The sequence below is a fragment of the Oenanthe melanoleuca genome, chromosome 1A, assembly GCF_029582105.1.
Source record: "Oenanthe melanoleuca isolate GR-GAL-2019-014 chromosome 1A, OMel1.0, whole genome shotgun sequence".
Classification (NCBI taxonomy): domain Eukaryota; kingdom Metazoa; phylum Chordata; class Aves; order Passeriformes; family Muscicapidae; genus Oenanthe; species Oenanthe melanoleuca.
In genome coordinates, this window is record NC_079334.1 from 8,226,298 (window position 1) to 8,246,970 (window position 20,673).

The following is a 20,673-nucleotide window of genomic DNA, read 5'->3' on the forward strand; positions in this document are numbered from 1 at the left end:
CTAGAGGGAAAGTTTTATTCAGGTGACTTTTATGGCCCCCCTGCTGACCATGCATAGAGAAAAGGATTGTGCGCAACTCTTCATGGATGGCCCCAGAAATAGACCTTGTTGCTGTTACAATTTTTCTTGATGGAAGTTGTATGGTAACTATGACTAGAAAAAACCTTGAAAGAAGAGTGTGCAGCATGGAAATAATGATTCAGTCTCAGAAAGTGCCAGTAAAACCTATCAAAAATTCAAGCAGAACAGAATCAGCCCAGCACACATTGACCAAGCAGCCCTCTTGCCATGTGTCTTCATTTGTTTTTGACCTCATACTGAATTCACGGTTTGCCCAAACTGGGACCTTGTTGAAGACCAAGGCCGAGGAAGGGCTCTCACTTGTGCTGCCAGTGCCATGGAAGGCCCCAGAACAAGTGGGCCTTTCTTGGGTGCACAGATCCCATCTTCAGTGTGGCCTTCACGTTAGCAAAATCCTCACTGACATCCTGGCACATGGGAAGGGTTTTTTTAGAGAAAATCAGCAAATGGATCAAAATCTAAATGAATATGAGTAGGGCAGGAGTGTTGATCTGCCTGAGGATAGGAAGGCTCTACTCAGGGATCTGGCCAGGTGTCATGGATGGGTCAAGTCCACCTGTATGAGATAGAAGAAGGCAAAATGCTGGGTCCTGTGCTTTTGTCTCTCCCACCCCATGCAGTGAATAGGCTGGGGGAAGAGGGGCTGGAAACTGGCAAGAAGCCAAAGGCATCCCAGCTTCTGTCAGAAGCAGTGAGGCCAGCAGCAGCTGAGCAGGGATTGTCCTTCCCCACAGGGCAGCGGTGAGGCTGTACCTCAAATCCTGCTTTCACTTTTGGTCCCTTGAAAACCAGAAAGGCACAGAGGTGGTTGAGTGTGTGCACAGAAGGGAAATGGAGCTGGGGAATGGTGTGGAGCACAAGTCTGATGAAGAAGGGCTGAGGGAGGTGGAGGTGTTTAGCACCGAGAAAAAGCAACTCCGGAGCAACCTTAGAGTACTCTAGAGCTTTTTGGAGGGAGGTTGCAGGCAGGTCAGGGTCATTATATTCTCCCAGGAAACAAAAATATGAGCAGAAGATATTACCTCAAGCTGCACCACAGGAGCAATAGAAGGGTTCTCTAGGAAATATTCTTCGTGGAAACAGCATATCAAACCTGATAACACAATGCCCAGTGAAATGGCTGAGTCAGCAGCCTCAGAGAGATTTCAAAGTCATGTGGATGTGGCATTGTGGGACCCGGCTGATTGGTGGAGTAGGCAGTGTTAAGTTTGTGCTTGGACTGTGTGATCTTCAGGGTCTTTTCCAACCTCATCGACTCAGAGGTTTAACTGTAGCTCAGCATGGAGTCAAGGCTTACACTCAGTGATCCTCAAAGATGCCCCAGACATGGATATTGATGAGATTGCCAATGTGGGGCAGCTGATAAGAAAGACCAGAGAAATACCAAGAGAAGTTCTTTGAAGAAGATTCACAGAAATGCTGCCTAAACCAGTACACCCAGGCCCCTCTGGCTGCCTGAGCTGGGCTGGGGACAAAGGGCGGGGCTGGCCTGGCTCTGGGATTCTGTGACACATGTGTGACATCATGGGGGACATGTCACAGTGGGGGCAGCTATAAAAGGCCCCAGCAGGTAACGCTGGCCCTGTATTGCTTGGGCAGGCGGTGAGTGCACACGTGGTGGGGAGGGCGGGCTGGGGACAAGGGCTGGGACAGAAACGCTGCACCCAGGGCTGGGTTCTCCCCCTGCATGCAGGGACAGCCCCTGATGGGGGGAGAGCCTTGGGCAGGGCACCGTGCTGCTGCTGCTGCTGCTGCTGCTGCTGCTGCTGGGGCAGTGGGACAGGCCTCGCTGCTTGCCAGCTGCCTGGGGCCCTGTCCTTCCTGCCCCAGAGCCCTGGGACTGGCGTCCCTGCTGTCCCCAGTGGCAGCTGCCTCCCTCCCAGCGCCACTCATGGCCTTCTGTCCATCCTCCTGCAGACCATGGATACCTGGGTCTTGTGGTTCTTGCTCTTGCAAAGTGTACTCCAGTACCCACAGCCTGTGGGTGATGGATTGGACGAGGTGACCCGTCTGCGAATGGAGGCGTGGGCCAAGCTCCAGGAAGAGGAGAAGATTCGTCTGGAGCGGGAGATGGAGCAGCTGGCCCTGAAGCAGGGTGTGTGGGACTGGGGAGACCTGCTCTGCTCTGCCTTGTGGCTCTGGCAGCACTGGGCTGTTGCTGGGCTCCTGCTGCTTCTCTTGGCCTTTTGGTACATGTGGAGGAAAAGGAGCCTGAGGAGAGAGGAGGATGAGGAAGAAATCGATGGTGCAAATGAAGAGGAGGGCAGATATGTGGAGGGAATCGAAGAAGCTGCTGGAAATGGAGAAGTGGAAGTGGGAAATGAAGACGGAGAAGAAGATGGAGTCAATGATGTGAATGGGGAGGAAAACAGAAATGATGATCGCAATGCGATGGAAGTTGCTGCACAAGCACAAGTCCATGTTGCAAATGAGGTCGACGAGCGTGTTCTTGCAGATAGAATTGAAAGGCTGTTAATGGAGCGCATCCAGTGGCCAGTGCAGGACCTGCTGGGAGGATGCCAGTGGACGACTGACCTCATGGACAATTTTGCAAGTTACTTTCGGCGCGTCTTGTCCGACTCCTTCTACCCAGTCCTGCAAGAAGCCATTGGGGTGGGCAGTGCCTTTGAAGGTTGGAGTCCCCGTGAGGAGGATGTTGTGTACCAGGTGCTGGTACCCATGACTCCTCCCCGAGGGCACAGCTTCCACCTGGAGCTGGACACTGCAGGGCAGAGGCGCGTCAGGAACTTCCGCGTGCGTGTGCAGCAGGAGTGCACCTGCGGCAGGGCGCAGCGGGGTAAGGACATGCTGTGCTTCCTGCACCAGCCCGAGGAGGAGCTGAGGATGAAGCAGGATCCCAGCCTCGTTGACACGCTGTGCACCGACTCCTACCTGGACGTGCACAAAACTGCCCGCTGGTTCTACCAGCTGGTGAGAGCAGTCTGGCCGGCTTTGCTTCAGTCCCACAGTTGGCATTTAGTGCTGCTGCCCTGCAGACGCTCCTGCCAATTCCAGGTGACCAACGGCAGGGAAAGCTTCCGCATCGAGATGCTCTTTGGGGTGAGACAAGGCGACTCGGACGTGTTTGTGAGCAGCGAGCCTCGAGAAGCCTATACCTCAAGCACAGTGTGGCCGGAGAGCTACGCCGTGGCAGAGATGAAGTTCTTCAAGTACATCGCCAGGCGGGCCCCCTATGACAGCTTGCACCTCAAATGCCTGCAGTTCTTCACCCGTCTGCAGCTGGGCTTGGGCTTTTCCACCTACACCATCAAGACTATTGTCATGCACCTCCTGAGCGTGGTACCCGTGTCACAGTGGCGCAGGAGACATTTTGTGAGGCGAGTGCTGGACATCAGCGAGAGCCTTCGCACATGTGTGCAAATGAGACGCCTCAACCACTTCATTGTGGGCAACCGGAGGCTTCCTGAGGGGATCAGTTTGCCCCCAGATGTTCTAATGGCCGAGTCATGGAATCTCTTCTATGACCTGGAGATGGATCCCATTGCCCACTCCCAGGCCATGAGTCAGTACATGGATCTGCACTGGTGGCTCAAACGGATCATTGACAATGAAGAGTGAAAGAGGCTCTCCTGCACAGAGTTATGCTTATTGGGGCCCGCCCCATGCAGCAGAGAACAACCTTCCAGGCCATGGCAGAAGAGGGCAGAATGTGGGATACAGAGAGGGAAGCAGCACTGTGCCAGCAGCAGCAGGGTCTTGTCCACAGTCTCCTCAGCACTGCATCCAGAGGTGACCACATTGGCTGCAAAGATCAAGGAGCGCACAAGAGGAAATGCTCTGATTCGGTTTTTTTGCTCTCTGGGCTCTGTGTGCAGAATCTACATCCTGGGAAGAAGCTGTCCCAGACCTGAGCATGCAGGACATGGAGTAGGCACTGCTCTATTGGCAGTGGCAACTGCTGCCACACCTTTCCTTTGGAGCAAAACACACTCAGGGAGTCACAGCTGATGGAGCTGAAGAGGCCGTGGCCAGGGCACTTGTGAGAGAGAGTCCCGTTACCACCAGGACTGTGACTGCCCACACCTCTTTCTTAGAGTTCATTTTTCCTCATGGAGCTTCACCTGGTGCAAAGACGGAGATCTCAGAATCCCAGAGGAGGAAATGTTTGGAAGCACTACTTGTGGGATAATCTTGACCACGGCTGCTCCTGCATTGTCTTTCTGCTGAGCATTGCAAAGGATTTTTGTTTGAGTCAGTGGGCCAGGGGTTTCTCTGAATGCTTCAGAGAGAAATCAGAGTGCAGGGATTGAATTAAAGCCTTTAGATGCATTGAACTATATTAAGACTATCATACATAAAGTAGACATTTAAATAGAAGTAAGTTAGTAAGTTTTAGGGTAAGTTGTAGTGTTTTTGGTAAGTTAAAGTTTTAGATTCCACAGTAGCAGTTGAAGTTCTAGTGAAGGTTAAAAATCATATTCATATTTTCAGTGGGGGCTCTAGGATTGTAATTGTAGACACTGTTTAGACAGTATAGAAGTATAATAAGAATATTGCTTACATTTTTCAGATAGAACAAGATAGGTTGTATAATTAGTTGTATACATAACTTAGTGTCCTAAAAATGTAAAATCCTGATAAGTTAAGGAGTGGTGGTCCGAGTTTGCATCTTAGCTTGTTGAAAAAATCCTATAGAATAATATGTGTTGGGGAGATTTGGTGCTTTTCAGCCACTGGCTTTTATCCGGCTGCTTTTGCCAGGGCTTTTAGCCATTTGCTTTTGCTTTGCTACTGCTTCTGGCATTGCTTTTATGCTATTGCCTTTTGAGACTGATGTGCTTTGTAACAAGATGTGCTTTGTAATAAAAAAGTTTTGAACTATTAGCTGCATTACTTATTTAACATAACCTAACAAAGTAGGAGCCAAAGCCTGGGAGTAAGAGCCTAAGAGCTCCGGAGTTGGTGCCTTAGAGCACCGGAGGTCTAAAACCTCACAGATTTTGTTCAGATGGTTCTTGACTATTTCTGATGTGGGAGAGTCTACGGTCTCTGGGCAATGCCCAGGATCAGTCCAGGAACCATGTTTCTCCTCTTCCCTGGAAGGCAAATATGTAGGTCAGCATTGTACCAAATATGTTGGGGCTGACCTGAAATTTTGTATAGACACGAATCTCGATTTTTTTTTTTTTTATGTATATATACATATATCTATGTCGCATGCATGCATATGATATACTATAGAGCTCTCAATGACCATATGTATGACTAAAGTTTCATAAAAGTAAATATATCCTAAAATAAATATTTTCAATGATACAAAATTTCTATTTAAAAAATAATGTTAAAAATTACTATAAAGCAAATATGGAGCATATCTATATGTATATAAAAATAAAATGGAATTCTGTTGAAACACTTACAACAGTTACATTTTGTCACTATCTGCTTTGACACATATTAGTACTCTTGCTGCAATTATATCAGAAAAGATTTTCATAAAATAGATATATTTATGACTTATATAACATATAAACATTCTGTTAGATATATAGCATTTTTTTAATGTGCAAGTAAAACCATAGATTGTGTCTCTGTCTGCTTGAGACACATAATTATGCTCAATAGGGAGTGAATTTATGTATTTCAAAAAATTGCTTTTCTCTTGTTTCAATAAACAATAATATTCAAAACTGTGCGTTGTGCAGGACTGTATTGATCTCAGCCAGATCTATGATATTGGTTCCTCTCACCCATTGTGAGCAGTCTGGGCTTGTGCACAGTGTCCTTGAACGCAGCCACAGGCTCCAGTGCTGAAGTGGTTCTAATCAGCAATGAGGCCCAGCTGGCCCTGGCCCCTGTGATCACAGAATCCCAGAAGGGCCGGGCTTGGAAGGGTCCTTACAAATGATGTTGTTGCAGCCCTGCTGCCCAGGCCAGGGACAGCTTGCTCTGGGCCGGGTTGCTGCCAGCCCCGTGCAACGCGGCCCCTGGGATCAGTGCCGGGGCTGGGGCAGCCTCAGCTGCTGTGGGCAGCGTGGGCCAGGGCCTGAGCGGCCTCAGAGCCAAGAATTTCTGCCCCATCTGCAGCCTGGGGCCGCCCTGTGTCCGTGGGAAGCCCCTGGGCTGGTGCTGTCCCTGCAGGCCCTTGTGCACAGCCCTGGGCAGGTCTGTGCTGGGCCCGCCAGGGACTGAAAGGCCGCAGGAAGGTGCCCCCGCAGGAGCCCTTGCAGAGCCCCGGGGCCAGCAGGGCCACCATGAGGGCAGCAAGCAGGGCCTGCTGTGGCCCCGGGGCAGGAGGGCACAGGGCGGGCGCTGAGGCCCTGCCAGCTGGAGCTGGGAGCTCTGCAGAGCGGCCGGCAGAGAGAGAGCCGGGGAGATCCGTGCAGCAGCCAGGCCACGGGCTCCTTGATGCCTTAGAGACCAGGGAGCAGCCTGGGAGTGCCCTGAGGCATTGGGGCATCTCCCTGTGTGGAGAAACCTTCTCGACACCAGAGGTGTACGGCTGATACAGACAGAGTGGAGTCCTGAAATGTTACTTGAATTAAGGGAGAGGCCATGGGACACCGGATACAATTTATCCAAGTAACAGAGAGTTTCTAAACTGCCCCAATGAGAACATCTGCCTTCAAATTACTGAGCTTATTCCTGGACTTGCCACATCTGAACAGGCCCTGCCTAGAAGATTTCACCACAGAATAAAATTACACTGCATACATTCTCCATACATTTATTTATATATCTTATACTGTACGATGAAAGAATTGTTTCCTGACACAGCCTGTTGAGTTGCTCTGAGCTAGAGGTTTGCAGCACAGGTGGCAGAGCCATTCCATGGGTCAATGTGCAGCAGTGCTGTGTTTTTATTTGGTTCTTTATCAACATATTCCCCTGCTTGTTTCCGATCCATTTCCTCTAGTAGTATTCCTACTTTGGAGTTCTCCAGTTAATCTTAAAAGAGTTTTTCACGCTCCTTTTGCTTTTTCTTGGACCATGCCCAGCATATTTAGCGTGCCTGACTTTTCTTCATCTACCCGCCCCTTTCCCAAAACCCTGATGCTGTGATTTCATGGATACTTCACGGGCAGTCTTGTATTCCAATTGAGACATCATGGACAGGAAAAGCAACTAAATGTCATCAAATTATTCAACCATTTGAGCAGGTTGTTGCCCAAATATGATAGGGTTGCCTTTTACATGTTCTGCATCAGTTCCTGTCCTATAGGAATATTTCCACTGCACTTAACACAGGCATGTTTGACTCTATTATCTGACCTTTTCACAAGGAGGGCAAAAATGATTTCAGAGCCGACCTTCCTTCCTTCCTTCAGCCAAATCGTATTTGATTAAAATGGGCAAAGACATCTTCCAACAAAGCAGGCATTTTGAGAGGGAATTGTATATTCAGGTGACTTTCTTTGCCCCATGCTGACCATGCACACAGAGGAGGGGAGTGCCCAGCACCTCATGGATGGCCCTAGAGATAGACCTTTTTGTGTTACAATTTTTCGTGATGGAAGTTGCATGGCAAGTGTGGGTACACAAAGCACGGAAGGAGATAGTGCAGCGTGGAATGAAAGATTCCCTCTCGGAAAATGCCAGTTAAATCTATTAAAAAACCAAGCAGATCAGCAGCAGCCCAGCCCATATTGACCTAGCAGCCCTCTTGCCATATGTCTTAGTCTGTATTTGACCTCATTCTGAATTCATGGTCTGCCCAAACTGGGACATTGTTGAAGACCAAGGCCAAGGAAGGGCTCTCACTTGTGCTGCCAGTGCCATGGAAGGCCCCAGAACAAGTGGGCCTTTCTTGGGTGCACAGATCCCATCTTCAGTGTGGCCTTCATGTTAACAAAATCCTCACTGACATCCTAGCACATGGGAAGGGTTTTTTAGAGAAAATCAGCAAATGGATCAAAATCTACATGAATATGAGTAGGGCAGGAGTGTTAATCTGCCTGAGGATAGGAAGGCTCTACTCAGGGATCTGGCCAGGTGTCATGGATGGGTCGAGTCCACCTGTATGAGATAGAAGAAGGCAAAATGCTGGGTCCTGTGCTTTTGTCTCTCCCACCCCATGCAGTGAACAGGCTGGGGGAAGAGGGGCTGGAAACTGGCAAGAAGCCAAAGGCATCCCAGCTTCTGTCAGAAGCAGTGAGGCCAGCAGCAGCTGAGCAGGGATTGTCCTTCCCCACAGGGCAGCGGTGAGGCTGTACCTCAAATCCTGCTTTCACTTTTGGTTCCTTAAAAACAAGAAAGGCACAGAGGTGGTTGAGTGTGTGCACAGAAGGGAAATGGAGCTGGGGAATGGTGTGGAGCACAAGTCTGATGAAGAAGGGCTGAGGGAGGTGGAGGTGTTTAGCACCGAGAAAAAGCAACTCTGGGGCAACCTTATAGTACTCTAGAGCTTTTTGGAGGGAGGTTGCAGGCAGGTGAGGGTCATTATATTCTCCCAGGAAACTAAAACTATGAGCAGAAGAATATTACCTCAAGCTGGCACCACAGCAACAATTGAAAGGTTCTCTAGGAAATATTCTTCGTGGAAACAGCATATCAAACCTGATAACACAATGCCCAGTGAAATGGCTGAGTCAGCAGCCTCAGAGAGATTTCAAAGTCATGTGGATGTGGCATTGTGGGACCCGGCTGATTGGTGGAGTAGGCAGTGTTAAGTTTGTGCTTGGACTGTGTGATCTTCAGGGTCTTTTCCAACCTCATCGACTCAGAGCTTTAACTAGTAGCTCAGCATGGAGTCAAGACTTACACTCAGTGATCCTCAAAGAGTTCCCAAACATGGATATTGATGAGATTGTCAATGTGGGGCAGCTGATAAGAAAGACCAGAGAAATAGCAAGAGAACTTCTTTGAAGAAGATTCACTGAAATGGCTGCCTAAACCAGTACACCCAGGCCACTCATGCCTGCCTGAGCTGGGCTGGGGACAAAGGGCGGGGCTGGCCTGGCTCTGGGGATTCTGTGACACATGTGTGACATCATGGGGGACATGTCACAGTGGGGGCAGCTATAAAAGGCCCCAGCAGGTAACGCTGGCCCTGTATTGCTTGGGCAGGCGGTGAGTGCACACGTGGTGGGGAGGGCGGGCTGGGGACAAGGGCTGGGACAGAAACGCTGCACCCAGGGCTGGGTTCTCCCCCTGCATGCAGGGACAGCCCCTGATGGGGAGAGAGCCTTGGGCAGGGCACCGTGCTGCTGCTGCTGCTGCTGCTGCTGCTGCTGGGGCAGTGGGACAGGCCTCGCTGCTTGCCAGCTGCCTGGGGCCCTGTCCTTCCTGCCCCAGAGCCCTGGGACTGGCGTCCCTGCTGTCCCCAGTGGCAGCTGCCTCCCTCCCAGCGCCACTCATGGCCTTCTGTCCATCCTCCTGCAGACCATGGATACCTGGGTCTTGTGGTTCTTGCTCTTGCAAAGTGTACTCCAGTACCCACAGCCTGTGGGTGATGGATTGGACGAGGTGACCCGTCTGCGAATGGAGGCGTGGGCCAAGCTCCAGGAAGAGGAGAAGATTCGTCTGGAGCGGGAGATGGAGCAGCTGGCCCTGAAGCAGGGTGTGTGGGACTGGGGAGACCTGCTCTGCTCTGCCTTGTGGCTCTGGCAGCACTGGGCTGTTGCTGGGCTCCTGCTGCTTCTCTTGGCCTTTTGGTACATGTGGAGGAAAAGGAGCCTGAGGAGAGAGGAGGATGAGGAAGAAATCGATGGTGCAAATGAAGAGGAGGGCAGATATGTGGAGGGAATCGAAGAAGCTGCTGGAAATGGAGAAGTGGAAGTGGGAAATGAAGACGGAGAAGAAGATGGAGTCAATGATGTGAATGGGGAGGAAAACAGAAATGATGATCGCAATGCGATGGAAGTTGCTGCACAAGCACAAGTCCATGTTGCAAATGAGGTCGACGAGCGTGTTCTTGCAGATAGAATTGAAAGGCTGTTAATGGAGCGCATCCAGTGGCCAGTGCAGGACCTGCTGGGAGGATGCCAGTGGACGACTGACCTCATGGACAATTTTGCAAGTTACTTTCGGCGCGTCTTGTCCGACTCCTTCTACCCAGTCCTGCAAGAAGCCATTGGGGTGGGCAGTGCCTTTGAAGGTTGGAGTCCCCGTGAGGAGGATGTTGTGTACCAGGTGCTGGTACCCATGACTCCTCCCCGAGGGCACAGCTTCCACCTGGAGCTGGACACTGCAGGGCAGAGGCGCGTCAGGAACTTCCGCGTGCGTGTGCAGCAGGAGTGCACCTGCGGCAGGGCGCAGCGGGGTAAGGACATGCTGTGCTTCCTGCACCAGCCCGAGGAGGAGCTGAGGATGAAGCAGGATCCCAGCCTCGTTGACACGCTGTGCACCGACTCCTACCTGGACGTGCACAAAACTGCCCGCTGGTTCTACCAGCTGGTGAGAGCAGTCTGGCCGGCTTTGCTTCAGTCCCACAGTTGGCATTTAGTGCTGCTGCCCTGCAGACGCTCCTGCCAATTCCAGGTGACCAACGGCAGGGAAAGCTTCCGCATCGAGATGCTCTTTGGGGTGAGACAAGGCGACTCGGACGTGTTTGTGAGCAGCGAGCCTCGAGAAGCCTATACCTCAAGCACAGTGTGGCCGGAGAGCTACGCCGTGGCAGAGATGAAGTTCTTCAAGTACATCGCCAGGCGGGCCCCCTATGACAGCTTGCACCTCAAATGCCTGCAGTTCTTCACCCGTCTGCAGCTGGGCTTGGGCTTTTCCACCTACACCATCAAGACTATTGTCATGCACCTCCTGAGCGTGGTACCCGTGTCACAGTGGCGCAGGAGACATTTTGTGAGGCGAGTGCTGGACATCAGCGAGAGCCTTCGCACATGTGTGCAAATGAGACGCCTCAACCACTTCATTGTGGGCAACCGGAGGCTTCCTGAGGGGATCAGTTTGCCCCCAGATGTTCTAATGGCCGAGTCATGGAATCTCTTCTATGACCTGGAGATGGATCCCATTGCCCACTCCCAGGCCATGAGTCAGTACATGGATCTGCACTGGTGGCTCAAACGGATCATTGACAATGAAGAGTGAAAGAGGCTCTCCTGCACAGAGTTATGCTTATTGGGGCCCGCCCCATGCAGCAGAGAACAACCTTCCAGGCCATGGCAGAAGAGGGCAGAATGTGGGATACAGAGAGGGAAGCAGCACTGTGCCAGCAGCAGCAGGGTCTTGTCCACAGTCTCCTCAGCACTGCATCCAGAGGTGACCACATTGGCTGCAAAGATCAAGGAGCGCACAAGAGGAAATGCTCTGATTCGGTTTTTTTGCTCTCTGGGCTCTGTGTGCAGAATCTACATCCTGGGAAGAAGCTGTCCCAGACCTGAGCATGCAGGACATGGAGTAGGCACTGCTCTATTGGCAGTGGCAACTGCTGCCACACCTTTCCTTTGGAGCAAAACACACTCAGGGAGTCACAGCTGATGGAGCTGAAGAGGCCGTGGCCAGGGCACTTGTGAGAGAGAGTCCCGTTACCACCAGGACTGTGACTGCCCACACCTCTTTCTTAGAGTTCATTTTTCCTCATGGAGCTTCACCTGGTGCAAAGACGGAGATCTCAGAATCCCAGAGGAGGAAATGTTTGGAAGCACTACTTGTGGGATAATCTTGACCACGGCTGCTCCTGCATTGTCTTTCTGCTGAGCATTGCAAAGGATTTTTGTTTGAGTCAGTGGGCCAGGGGTTTCTCTGAATGCTTCAGAGAGAAATCAGAGTGCAGGGATTGAATTAAAGCCTTTAGATGCATTGAACTATATTAAGACTATCATACATAAAGTAGACATTTAAATAGAAGTAAGTTAGTAAGTTTTAGGGTAAGTTGTAGTGTTTTTGGTAAGTTAAAGTTTTAGATTCCACAGTAGCAGTTGAAGTTCTAGTGAAGGTTAAAAATCATATTCATATTTTCAGTGGGGGCTCTAGGATTGTAATTGTAGACACTGTTTAGACAGTATAGAAGTATAATAAGAATATTGCTTACATTTTTCAGATAGAACAAGATAGGTTGTATAATTAGTTGTATACATAACTTAGTGTCCTAAAAATGTAAAATCCTGATAAGTTAAGGAGTGGTGGTCCGAGTTTGCATCTTAGCTTGTTGAAAAAATCCTATAGAATAATATGTGTTGGGGAGATTTGGTGCTTTTCAGCCACTGGCTTTTATCCTGGCTGCTTTTGCCAGGGCTTTTAGCCATTTGCTTTTGCTTTGCTACTGCTTCTGGCATTGCTTTTATGCTATTGCCTTTTGAGACTGATGTGCTTTGTAACAAGATGTGCTTTGTAATAAAAAAGTTTTGAACTATTAGCTGCATTACTTATTTAACATAACCTAACAAAGTAGGAGCCAAAGCCTGGGAGTAAGAGCCTAAGAGCTCCGGAGTTGGTGCCTTAGAGCACCGGAGGTCTAAAACCTCACAGATTTTGTTCAGATGGTTCTTGACTATTTCTGATGTGGGAGAGTCTACGGTCTCTGGGCAATGCCCAGGATCAGTCCAGGAACCATGTTTCTCCTCTTCCCTGGAAGGCAAATATGTAGGTCAGCATTGTACCAAATATGTTGGGGCTGACCTGAAATTTTGTATAGACACGAATCTCGATTTTTTTTTTTTTATGTATATATACATATATCTATGTCGCATGCATGCATATGATATACTATAGAGCTCTCAATGACCATATGTATGACTAAAGTTTCATAAAAGTAAATATATCCTAAAATAAATATTTTCAATGATACAAAATTTCTATTTAAAAAATAATGTTAAAAATTACTATAAAGCAAATATGGAGCATATCTATATGTATATAAAAATAAAATGGAATTCTGTTGAAACACTTACAACAGTTACATTTTGTCACTATCTGCTTTGACACATATTAGTACTCTTGCTGCAATTATATCAGAAAAGATTTTCATAAAATAGATATATTTATGACTTATATAACATATAAACATTCTGTTAGATATATAGCATTTTTTTAATGTGCAAGTAAAACCATAGATTGTGTCTCTGTCTGCTTGAGACACATAATTATGCTCAATAGGGAGTGAATTTATGTATTTCAAAAAATTGCTTTTCTCTTGTTTCAATAAACAATAATATTCAAAACTGTGCGTTGTGCAGGACTGTATTGATCTCAGCCAGATCTATGATATTGGTTCCTCTCACCCATTGTGAGCAGTCTGGGCTTGTGCACAGTGTCCTTGAACGCAGCCACAGGCTCCAGTGCTGAAGTGGTTCTAATCAGCAATGAGGCCCAGCTGGCCCTGGCCCCTGTGATCACAGAATCCCAGAAGGGCCGGGCTTGGAAGGGTCCTTACAAATGATGTTGTTGCAGCCCTGCTGCCCAGGCCAGGGACAGCTTGCTCTGGGCCGGGTTGCTGCCAGCCCCGTGCAACGCGGCCCCTGGGATCAGTGCCGGGGCTGGGGCAGCCTCAGCTGCTGTGGGCAGCGTGGGCCAGGGCCTGAGCGGCCTCAGAGCCAAGAATTTCTGCCCCATCTGCAGCCTGGGGCCGCCCTGTGTCCGTGGGAAGCCCCTGGGCTGGTGCTGTCCCTGCAGGCCCTTGTGCACAGCCCTGGGCAGGTCTGTGCTGGGCCCGCCAGGGACTGAAAGGCCGCAGGAAGGTGCCCCCGCAGGAGCCCTTGCAGAGCCCCGGGGCCAGCAGGGCCACCATGAGGGCAGCAAGCAGGGCCTGCTGTGGCCCCGGGGCAGGAGGGCACAGGGCGGGCGCTGAGGCCCTGCCAGCTGGAGCTGGGAGCTCTGCAGAGCGGCCGGCAGAGAGAGAGCCGGGGAGATCCGTGCAGCAGCCAGGCCACGGGCTCCTTGATGCCTTAGAGACCAGGGAGCAGCCTGGGAGTGCCCTGAGGCATTGGGGCATCTCCCTGTGTGGAGAAACCTTCTCGACACCAGAGGTGTACGGCTGATACAGACAGAGTGGAGTCTGAAATGTTACTTGAATTAAGGGAGAGGCCATGGGACACCGGATACAATTTATCCAAGTAACAGAGAGTTTCTAAACTGCCCCAATGAGAACATCTGCCTTCAAATTACTGAGCTTATTCCTGGACTTGCCACATCTGAACAGGCCCTGCCTAGAAGATTTCACCACAGAATAAAATTACACTGCATACATTCTCCATACATTTATTTATATATCTTATACTGTACGATGAAAGAATTGTTTCCTGACACAGCCTGTTGAGTTGCTCTGAGCTAGAGGTTTGCAGCACAGGTGGCAGAGCCATTCCATGGGTTAATGTGCAGCAGTGCTGTGTTTTTATTTGATTCTTTATCAACATATTCCCCTGCTTGGTTCCTTTTCATTTCCTCCAGTAGTATCCCTGCTTTAAAGTTCACCATTTTTCTTCAAAATTTCTTCTACATACATTTTAATCTTTACTGGGGCCATGCCCAGTTCATTTAGCAAGCCTAGATTGTCTTCCTCAACCAGCCCCTTTCGCCAAAACTTTGTTGCTGTGATTCCATGGATACCTCACAGGCAGCCTTGTACATTAGTTGAGACTTTCTGGAGGGGAGAAGCCACGATGTAGTTATAAAATTATTCAACCATGTTAGCTGGGTGTTTCCCAAGCAGAGTGAGGTTGTCTTTACTTTTTCTGTGTCAATTCCTGTCCTGCAGTAATAATTCCAGTGCAGTTACAACAGGGATGTCTGTCTGTATTTCCCGAACTCTTTGCCAGGACATCAAAACTATGTCAGAGCTGACCTTCCTTCCTTCTGCCAAACTGTATTTGATTAAAATGGGCAAAGACATCTTCCAACAAAGCAGGCATTTTGAGAGGGAATTGTATATTCAGGTGACTTTCTTTGCCCCATGCTGACCATGCACACAGAGGAGGGGAGTGCCCAGCACCTCATGGATGGCCCTAGAGATAGACCTTTTTGTGTTACAATTTTTCGTGATGGAAGTTGCATGGCAAGTGTGGGTACACAAAGCACGGAAGGAGATAGTGCAGCGTGGAATGAAAGATTCCCTCTCGGAAAATGCCAGTTAAATCTATTAAAAAACCAAGCAGATCAGCAGCAGCCCAGCCCATATTGACCTAGCAGCCCTCTTGCCATATGTCTTAGTCTGTATTTGACCTCATTCTGAATTCATGGTCTGCCCAAACTGGGACATTGTTGAAGACCAAGGCCAAGGAAGGGCTCTCACTTGTGCTGCCAGTGCCATGGAAGGCCCCAGAACAAGTGGGCCTTTCTTGGGTGCACAGATCCCATCTTCAGTGTGGCCTTCATGTTAACAAAATCCTCACTGACATCCTAGCACATGGGAAGGGTTTTTTAGAGAAAATCAGCAAATGGATCAAAATCTACATGAATATGAGTAGGGCAGGAGTGTTAATCTGCCTGAGGATAGGAAGGCTCTACTCAGGGATCTGGCCAGGTGTCATGGATGGGTCGAGTCCACCTGTATGAGATAGAAGAAGGCAAAATGCTGGGTCCTGTGCTTTTGTCTCTCCCACCCCATGCAGTGAACAGGCTGGGGGAAGAGGGGCTGGAAACTGGCAAGAAGCCAAAGGCATCCCAGCTTCTGTCAGAAGCAGTGAGGCCAGCAGCAGCTGAGCAGGGATTGTCCTTCCCCACAGGGCAGCGGTGAGGCTGTACCTCAAATCCTGCTTTCACTTTTGGTTCCTTAAAAACAAGAAAGGCACAGAGGTGGTTGAGTGTGTGCACAGAAGGGAAATGGAGCTGGGGAATGGTGTGGAGCACAAGTCTGATGAAGAAGGGCTGAGGGAGGTGGAGGTGTTTAGCACCGAGAAAAAGCAACTCTGGGGCAACCTTATAGTACTCTAGAGCTTTTTGGAGGGAGGTTGCAGGCAGGTGAGGGTCATTATATTCTCCCAGGAAACTAAAACTATGAGCAGAAGAAATTACCTCAAGTGGCACCACAGCAACAATTGAAAGATTCACTAGGAAATATTCTTCGTGGAAACAGCATATCAAACCTGATAACACAATGCCCAGTGAAATGGCTGAGTCAGCAGCCTCAGAGAGATTTCAAAGTCATGTGGATGTGGCATTGTGGGACCCGGCTGATTGGTGGAGTAGGCAGTGTCAAGTTTGTGCTTGGACTGTGTGATCTTCAGGGTCTTTTCCAACCTCATCGACTCAGAGCTTTAATAGTAGCTCAGCATGGAGTCAAGACTTACACTCAGTGATCCTCAAAGGTTTCCCAAACATTGATATTGATGACATTGTCAATGTGGGGCAGCTGATAAGAAAGACCAGAGAAATAGCAAGAGAACTTCTTTGAAGAAGATTCACTGAAATGGTGCCTAAACCAGTACACCCGGGCCAATCATCCTGCCTGAGCTGGGCTGGGGACAAAGGGCGGGGCTGGCCTGGCTCTGGGGTTCTGTGACACATGTGTGACATCATGGGGGACATGTCACAGTGGGGGCAGCTATAAAAGGCCCCAGCAGGTAACGCTGGCCCTGTATTGCTTGGGCAGGCGGTGAGTGCACACGTGGTGGGGAGGGCGGGCTGGGGACAAGGGCTGGGACAGAAACGCTGCACCCAGGGCTGGGTTCTCCCCCTGCATGCAGGGACAGCCCCTGATGTGGAGAGAGCCTTGGGCAGGGCACCGTGCTGCTGCTGCTGCTGCTGCTGCTGCTGGGGCAGTGGGACAGGCCTCGCTGCTTGCCAGCTGCCTGGGGCCCTGTCCTTCCTGCCCCAGAGCCCTGGGACTGGCGTCCCTGCTGTCCCCAGTGGCAGCTGCCTCCCTCCCAGCGCCACTCATGGCCTTCTGTCCATCCTCCTGCAGACCATGGATACCTGGGTCTTGTGGTTCTTGCTCTTGCAAAGTGTACTCCAGTACCCACAGCCTGTGGGTGATGGATTGGACGAGGTGACCCGTCTGCGAATGGAGGCGTGGGCCAAGCTCCAGGAAGAGGAGAAGATTCGTCTGGAGCGGGAGATGGAGCAGCTGGCCCTGAAGCAGGGTGTGTGGGACTGGGGAGACCTGCTCTGCTCTGCCTTGTGGCTCTGGCAGCACTGGGCTGTTGCTGGGCTCCTGCTGCTTCTCTTGGCCTTTTGGTACATGTGGAGGAAAAGGAGCCTGAGGAGAGAGGAGGATGAGGAAGAAATCGATGGTGCAAATGAAGAGGAGGGCAGATATGTGGAGGGAATCGAAGAAGCTGCTGGAAATGGAGAAGTGGAAGTGGGAAATGAAGACGGAGAAGAAGATGGAGTCAATGATGTGAATGGGGAGGAAAACAGAAATGATGATCGCAATGCGATGGAAGTTGCTGCACAAGCACAAGTCCATGTTGCAAATGAGGTCGACGAGCGTGTTCTTGCAGATAGAATTGAAAGGCTGTTAATGGAGCGCATCCAGTGGCCAGTGCAGGACCTGCTGGGAGGATGCCAGTGGACGACTGACCTCATGGACAATTTTGCAAGTTACTTTCGGCGCGTCTTGTCCGACTCCTTCTACCCAGTCCTGCAAGAAGCCATTGGGGTGGGCAGTGCCTTTGAAGGTTGGAGTCCCCGTGAGGAGGATGTTGTGTACCAGGTGCTGGTACCCATGACTCCTCCCCGAGGGCACAGCTTCCACCTGGAGCTGGACACTGCAGGGCAGAGGCGCGTCAGGAACTTCCGCGTGCGTGTGCAGCAGGAGTGCACCTGCGGCAGGGCGCAGCGGGGTAAGGACATGCTGTGCTTCCTGCACCAGCCCGAGGAGGAGCTGAGGACGAAGCAGGATCCCAGCCTCGTTGACACGCTGTGCACCGACTCCTACCTGGACGTGCACAAAACTGCCCGCTGGTTCTACCAGCTGGTGAGAGCAGTCTGGCCGGCTTTGCTTCAGTCCCACAGTTGGCATTTAGTGCTGCTGCCCTGCAGACGCTCCTGCCAATTCCAGGTGACCAACGGCAGGGAAAGCTTCCGCATCGAGATGCTCTTTGGGGTGAGACAAGGCGACTCGGACGTGTTTGTGAGCAGCGAGCCTCGAGAAGCCTATACCTCAAGCACAGTGTGGCCGGAGAGCTACGCCGTGGCAGAGATGAAGTTCTTCAAGTACATCGCCAGGCGGGCCCCCTATGACAGCTTGCACCTCAAATGCCTGCAGTTCTTCACCCGTCTGCAGCTGGGCTTGGGCTTTTCCACCTACACCATCAAGACTATTGTCATGCACCTCCTGAGCGTGGTACCCGTGTCACAGTGGCGCAGGAGACATTTTGTGAGGCGAGTGCTGGACATCAGCGAGAGCCTTCGCACATGTGTGCAAATGAGACGCCTCAACCACTTCATTGTGGGCAACCGGAGGCTTCCTGAGGGGATCAGTTTGCCCCCAGATGTTCTAATGGCCGAGTCATGGAATCTCTTCTATGACCTGGAGATGGATCCCATTGCCCACTCCCAGGCCATGAGTCAGTACATGGATCTGCACTGGTGGCTCAAACGGATCATTGACAATGAAGAGTGAAAGAGGCTCTCCTGCACAGAGTTATGCTTATTGGGGCCCGCCCCATGCAGCAGAGAAGAACCTTCCAGGCTATGGCAGAAGAGGCCAGAATGTGGGATACAGAGAGGGAAGCAGCACTGTGCCAGCAGCAGCAGGGTCTTGTCCACAGTCTCCTCAGCACTGCATCCAGATGTGACCACGTTGGCTGCAAAGATCGAGGAGCGCACAAGAGGAAATGCTCTGATTCGGTTTTTTTGCTCTCTGGGCTCTGTGTGCAGAATCTACATCCTGGGAAGAAGCTGTCCCAGACCTGAGCATGCAGGACATGGAGTAGGCACTGCTCTATTGGCAGTGGCAACTGCTGCCACACCTTTCCTTTGGAGCAAAACACACTCAGGGAGTCACAGCTGATGGAGCTGAAGAGGCCGTGGCCAGGGCACTTGTGAGAGAGAGTCCCGTTACCACCAGGACTGTGACTGCCCACACCTCTTTCTTAGAGTTTATTTTTCCTCATGGAGCTTCACCTGGTGGGAAGACAGAGATCTCAGAATCCCAGAGGAGGAAATGTTTGGAAGCACTGCTTGTGGGATAATCTTGACCACAGCTGCTCCTTCTTTGTCTTTCTGCTGAGCATTGCAAAGGATTTTTGTTTGAGTCAGTGGGCCAGGGGTTTCTCTGAATGCTTCAGAGAGAAATCAGAGTGCAGGGATTGAATTAAAGCCTTTAGATGCATTGAACTATATTAAGACTATCATACATAAAGTAGACATTTAGATAGAAGTAAGTTAGTAAGTTTTAGGGTAAGTTGTAGTGTTTTTAGTAAGTTAAAGTTTTAGATTCCACAGTAGCAGTTGAAGTTCTAGTGAAGGTTAAAATTCATATTCATATTTTCAGTGGGGGCTCTAGGATTGTAATTGTAGACACTGTTTAGACAGTATAGAAGTATAATAAGAATATTGCTTACATTTTTCAGATAGAACAAGATAGGTTGTATAATTAGTTGTATACGTTACCTAGCGTCCTAAACATCTACAATCCTAATAAGTTAAGGAGTGGTGGTCCAAGTTTGTATCTTAGCTTGTTGAAAAATCCTATAGAATAATATGTACTGGGGAGAGTTGCTGCTTTTCAGCCACTGGCTTTTACCTGGCTTCTTTTGCCAGGGCTTTTAGCCATTTGCTTTTGCTTTGCTACTGCTTCTGGCATTGCTTTTATGCTATTGCCTTTTGAGACTGATGTGCTTTGTAACAAGATGTGCCTTGTAATAAAAAAGTTTCGAACTATTAGCTGTATTACTTATTTAACATAACCCGACAAAGTAGGAGCCAAAAGCTGGGAGTAAGAGCCTAAGAGCTCCGGAGTTGGTGCCTTAGAGCACCGGAGGTCTAAAACCTCACAGATTTTGTTCAGATGGTTCTTGACTATTTCTGATGTGGGAGAGTCTACGGTCTCTGGGCAATGGCCAGGATCAGTCCAGGAACCATGTTTCTCCTCTTCCCTGGAAGGCCAATATGTAGGTCAGCATTGTACCAAATGTGTTGGGGCTGACATGAAATTTTGCATAGACAAGGATCTCGATCTTTTTTTTTAATGTATATATACATATATCTATGTCGCATGCATGCATATGATATACTATAGAGCTCTCAATGACCATATGTATGACTAAAGTTTCATAAAAGTAAATATACCCTAATATAAATATTTTGAATGATACAAAATTTCTATTTAATAAATTATGCCACAAAATTATTATAAAGCAAAAATGGAGCATTTGTACATGTATATATAAAAATAATACGGAATTCTGTTGAAACCATTATAATACCTGCATTGTGTCACTATCTGCTTTGACACATATTAGTGCTCTTGCTGCAATTATAACAGGAAAGATTGCCATAAAATAGATATATTTATGACTTATATAACATATAAACATTCTGTTAGATATATAGCATTTTTTTAATGTGGAAGTAAAGCCATAGATTATGTCTCTGTCTTCCTGAGACACATAATTATGCTCTATAGGGAGTGAATTTATGTATTTCAAAAAATTGCTTTTCTCTTGTTTCAATAAACAATACTATTCAATAATGTGCGTTGTGCAGGACTGTATTGATCTCAGCCAGATCTATGATATTGGTTCCTCTCACCCATTGTGAGCAGTCTGGGCTTGTGCACAGTGTCCTTGAACTCAG

At 49.4% G+C, this 20,673-nt stretch overlaps 3 protein-coding genes across 3 annotated transcripts; all 3 read left to right on the forward strand.

Moving 5' to 3' along the window:
• The first annotated feature begins 1,671 nt into the window (after nt 1-1,671).
• On the forward strand, nt 1,672-4,924 carry LOC130248297 (inositol 1,4,5-trisphosphate receptor-interacting protein-like 1). Its single transcript, XM_056481953.1, has 2 exons — nt 1,672-1,683; nt 1,999-4,924. Exon 2 carries the CDS (start codon nt 2,002-2,004, stop codon nt 3,658-3,660), a length of 1,659 nt encoding a protein of 552 aa, XP_056337928.1. The 5' UTR covers nt 1,672-1,683; nt 1,999-2,001; the 3' UTR covers nt 3,661-4,924.
• Nucleotides 4,925-9,426: 4,502 nt separating this feature from the next.
• Nucleotides 9,427-11,085, forward strand: LOC130264234 (inositol 1,4,5-trisphosphate receptor-interacting protein-like 1). The gene has a single exon (XM_056512275.1). The coding sequence runs from the start codon at nt 9,427-9,429 to the stop codon at nt 11,083-11,085; it is 1,659 nt and encodes a 552-aa protein (XP_056368250.1).
• A 5,428-nt stretch (nt 11,086-16,513) lies between these two features.
• Nucleotides 16,514-19,757, forward strand: LOC130248290 (inositol 1,4,5-trisphosphate receptor-interacting protein-like 1). The gene is made up of 2 exons (XM_056481944.1): nt 16,514-16,525; nt 16,835-19,757. The coding sequence occupies exon 2, from the start codon at nt 16,838-16,840 to the stop codon at nt 18,494-18,496; it is 1,659 nt and encodes a 552-aa protein (XP_056337919.1). The 5' UTR covers nt 16,514-16,525; nt 16,835-16,837; the 3' UTR covers nt 18,497-19,757.
• Nucleotides 19,758-20,673: the final 916 nt, after the last annotated feature.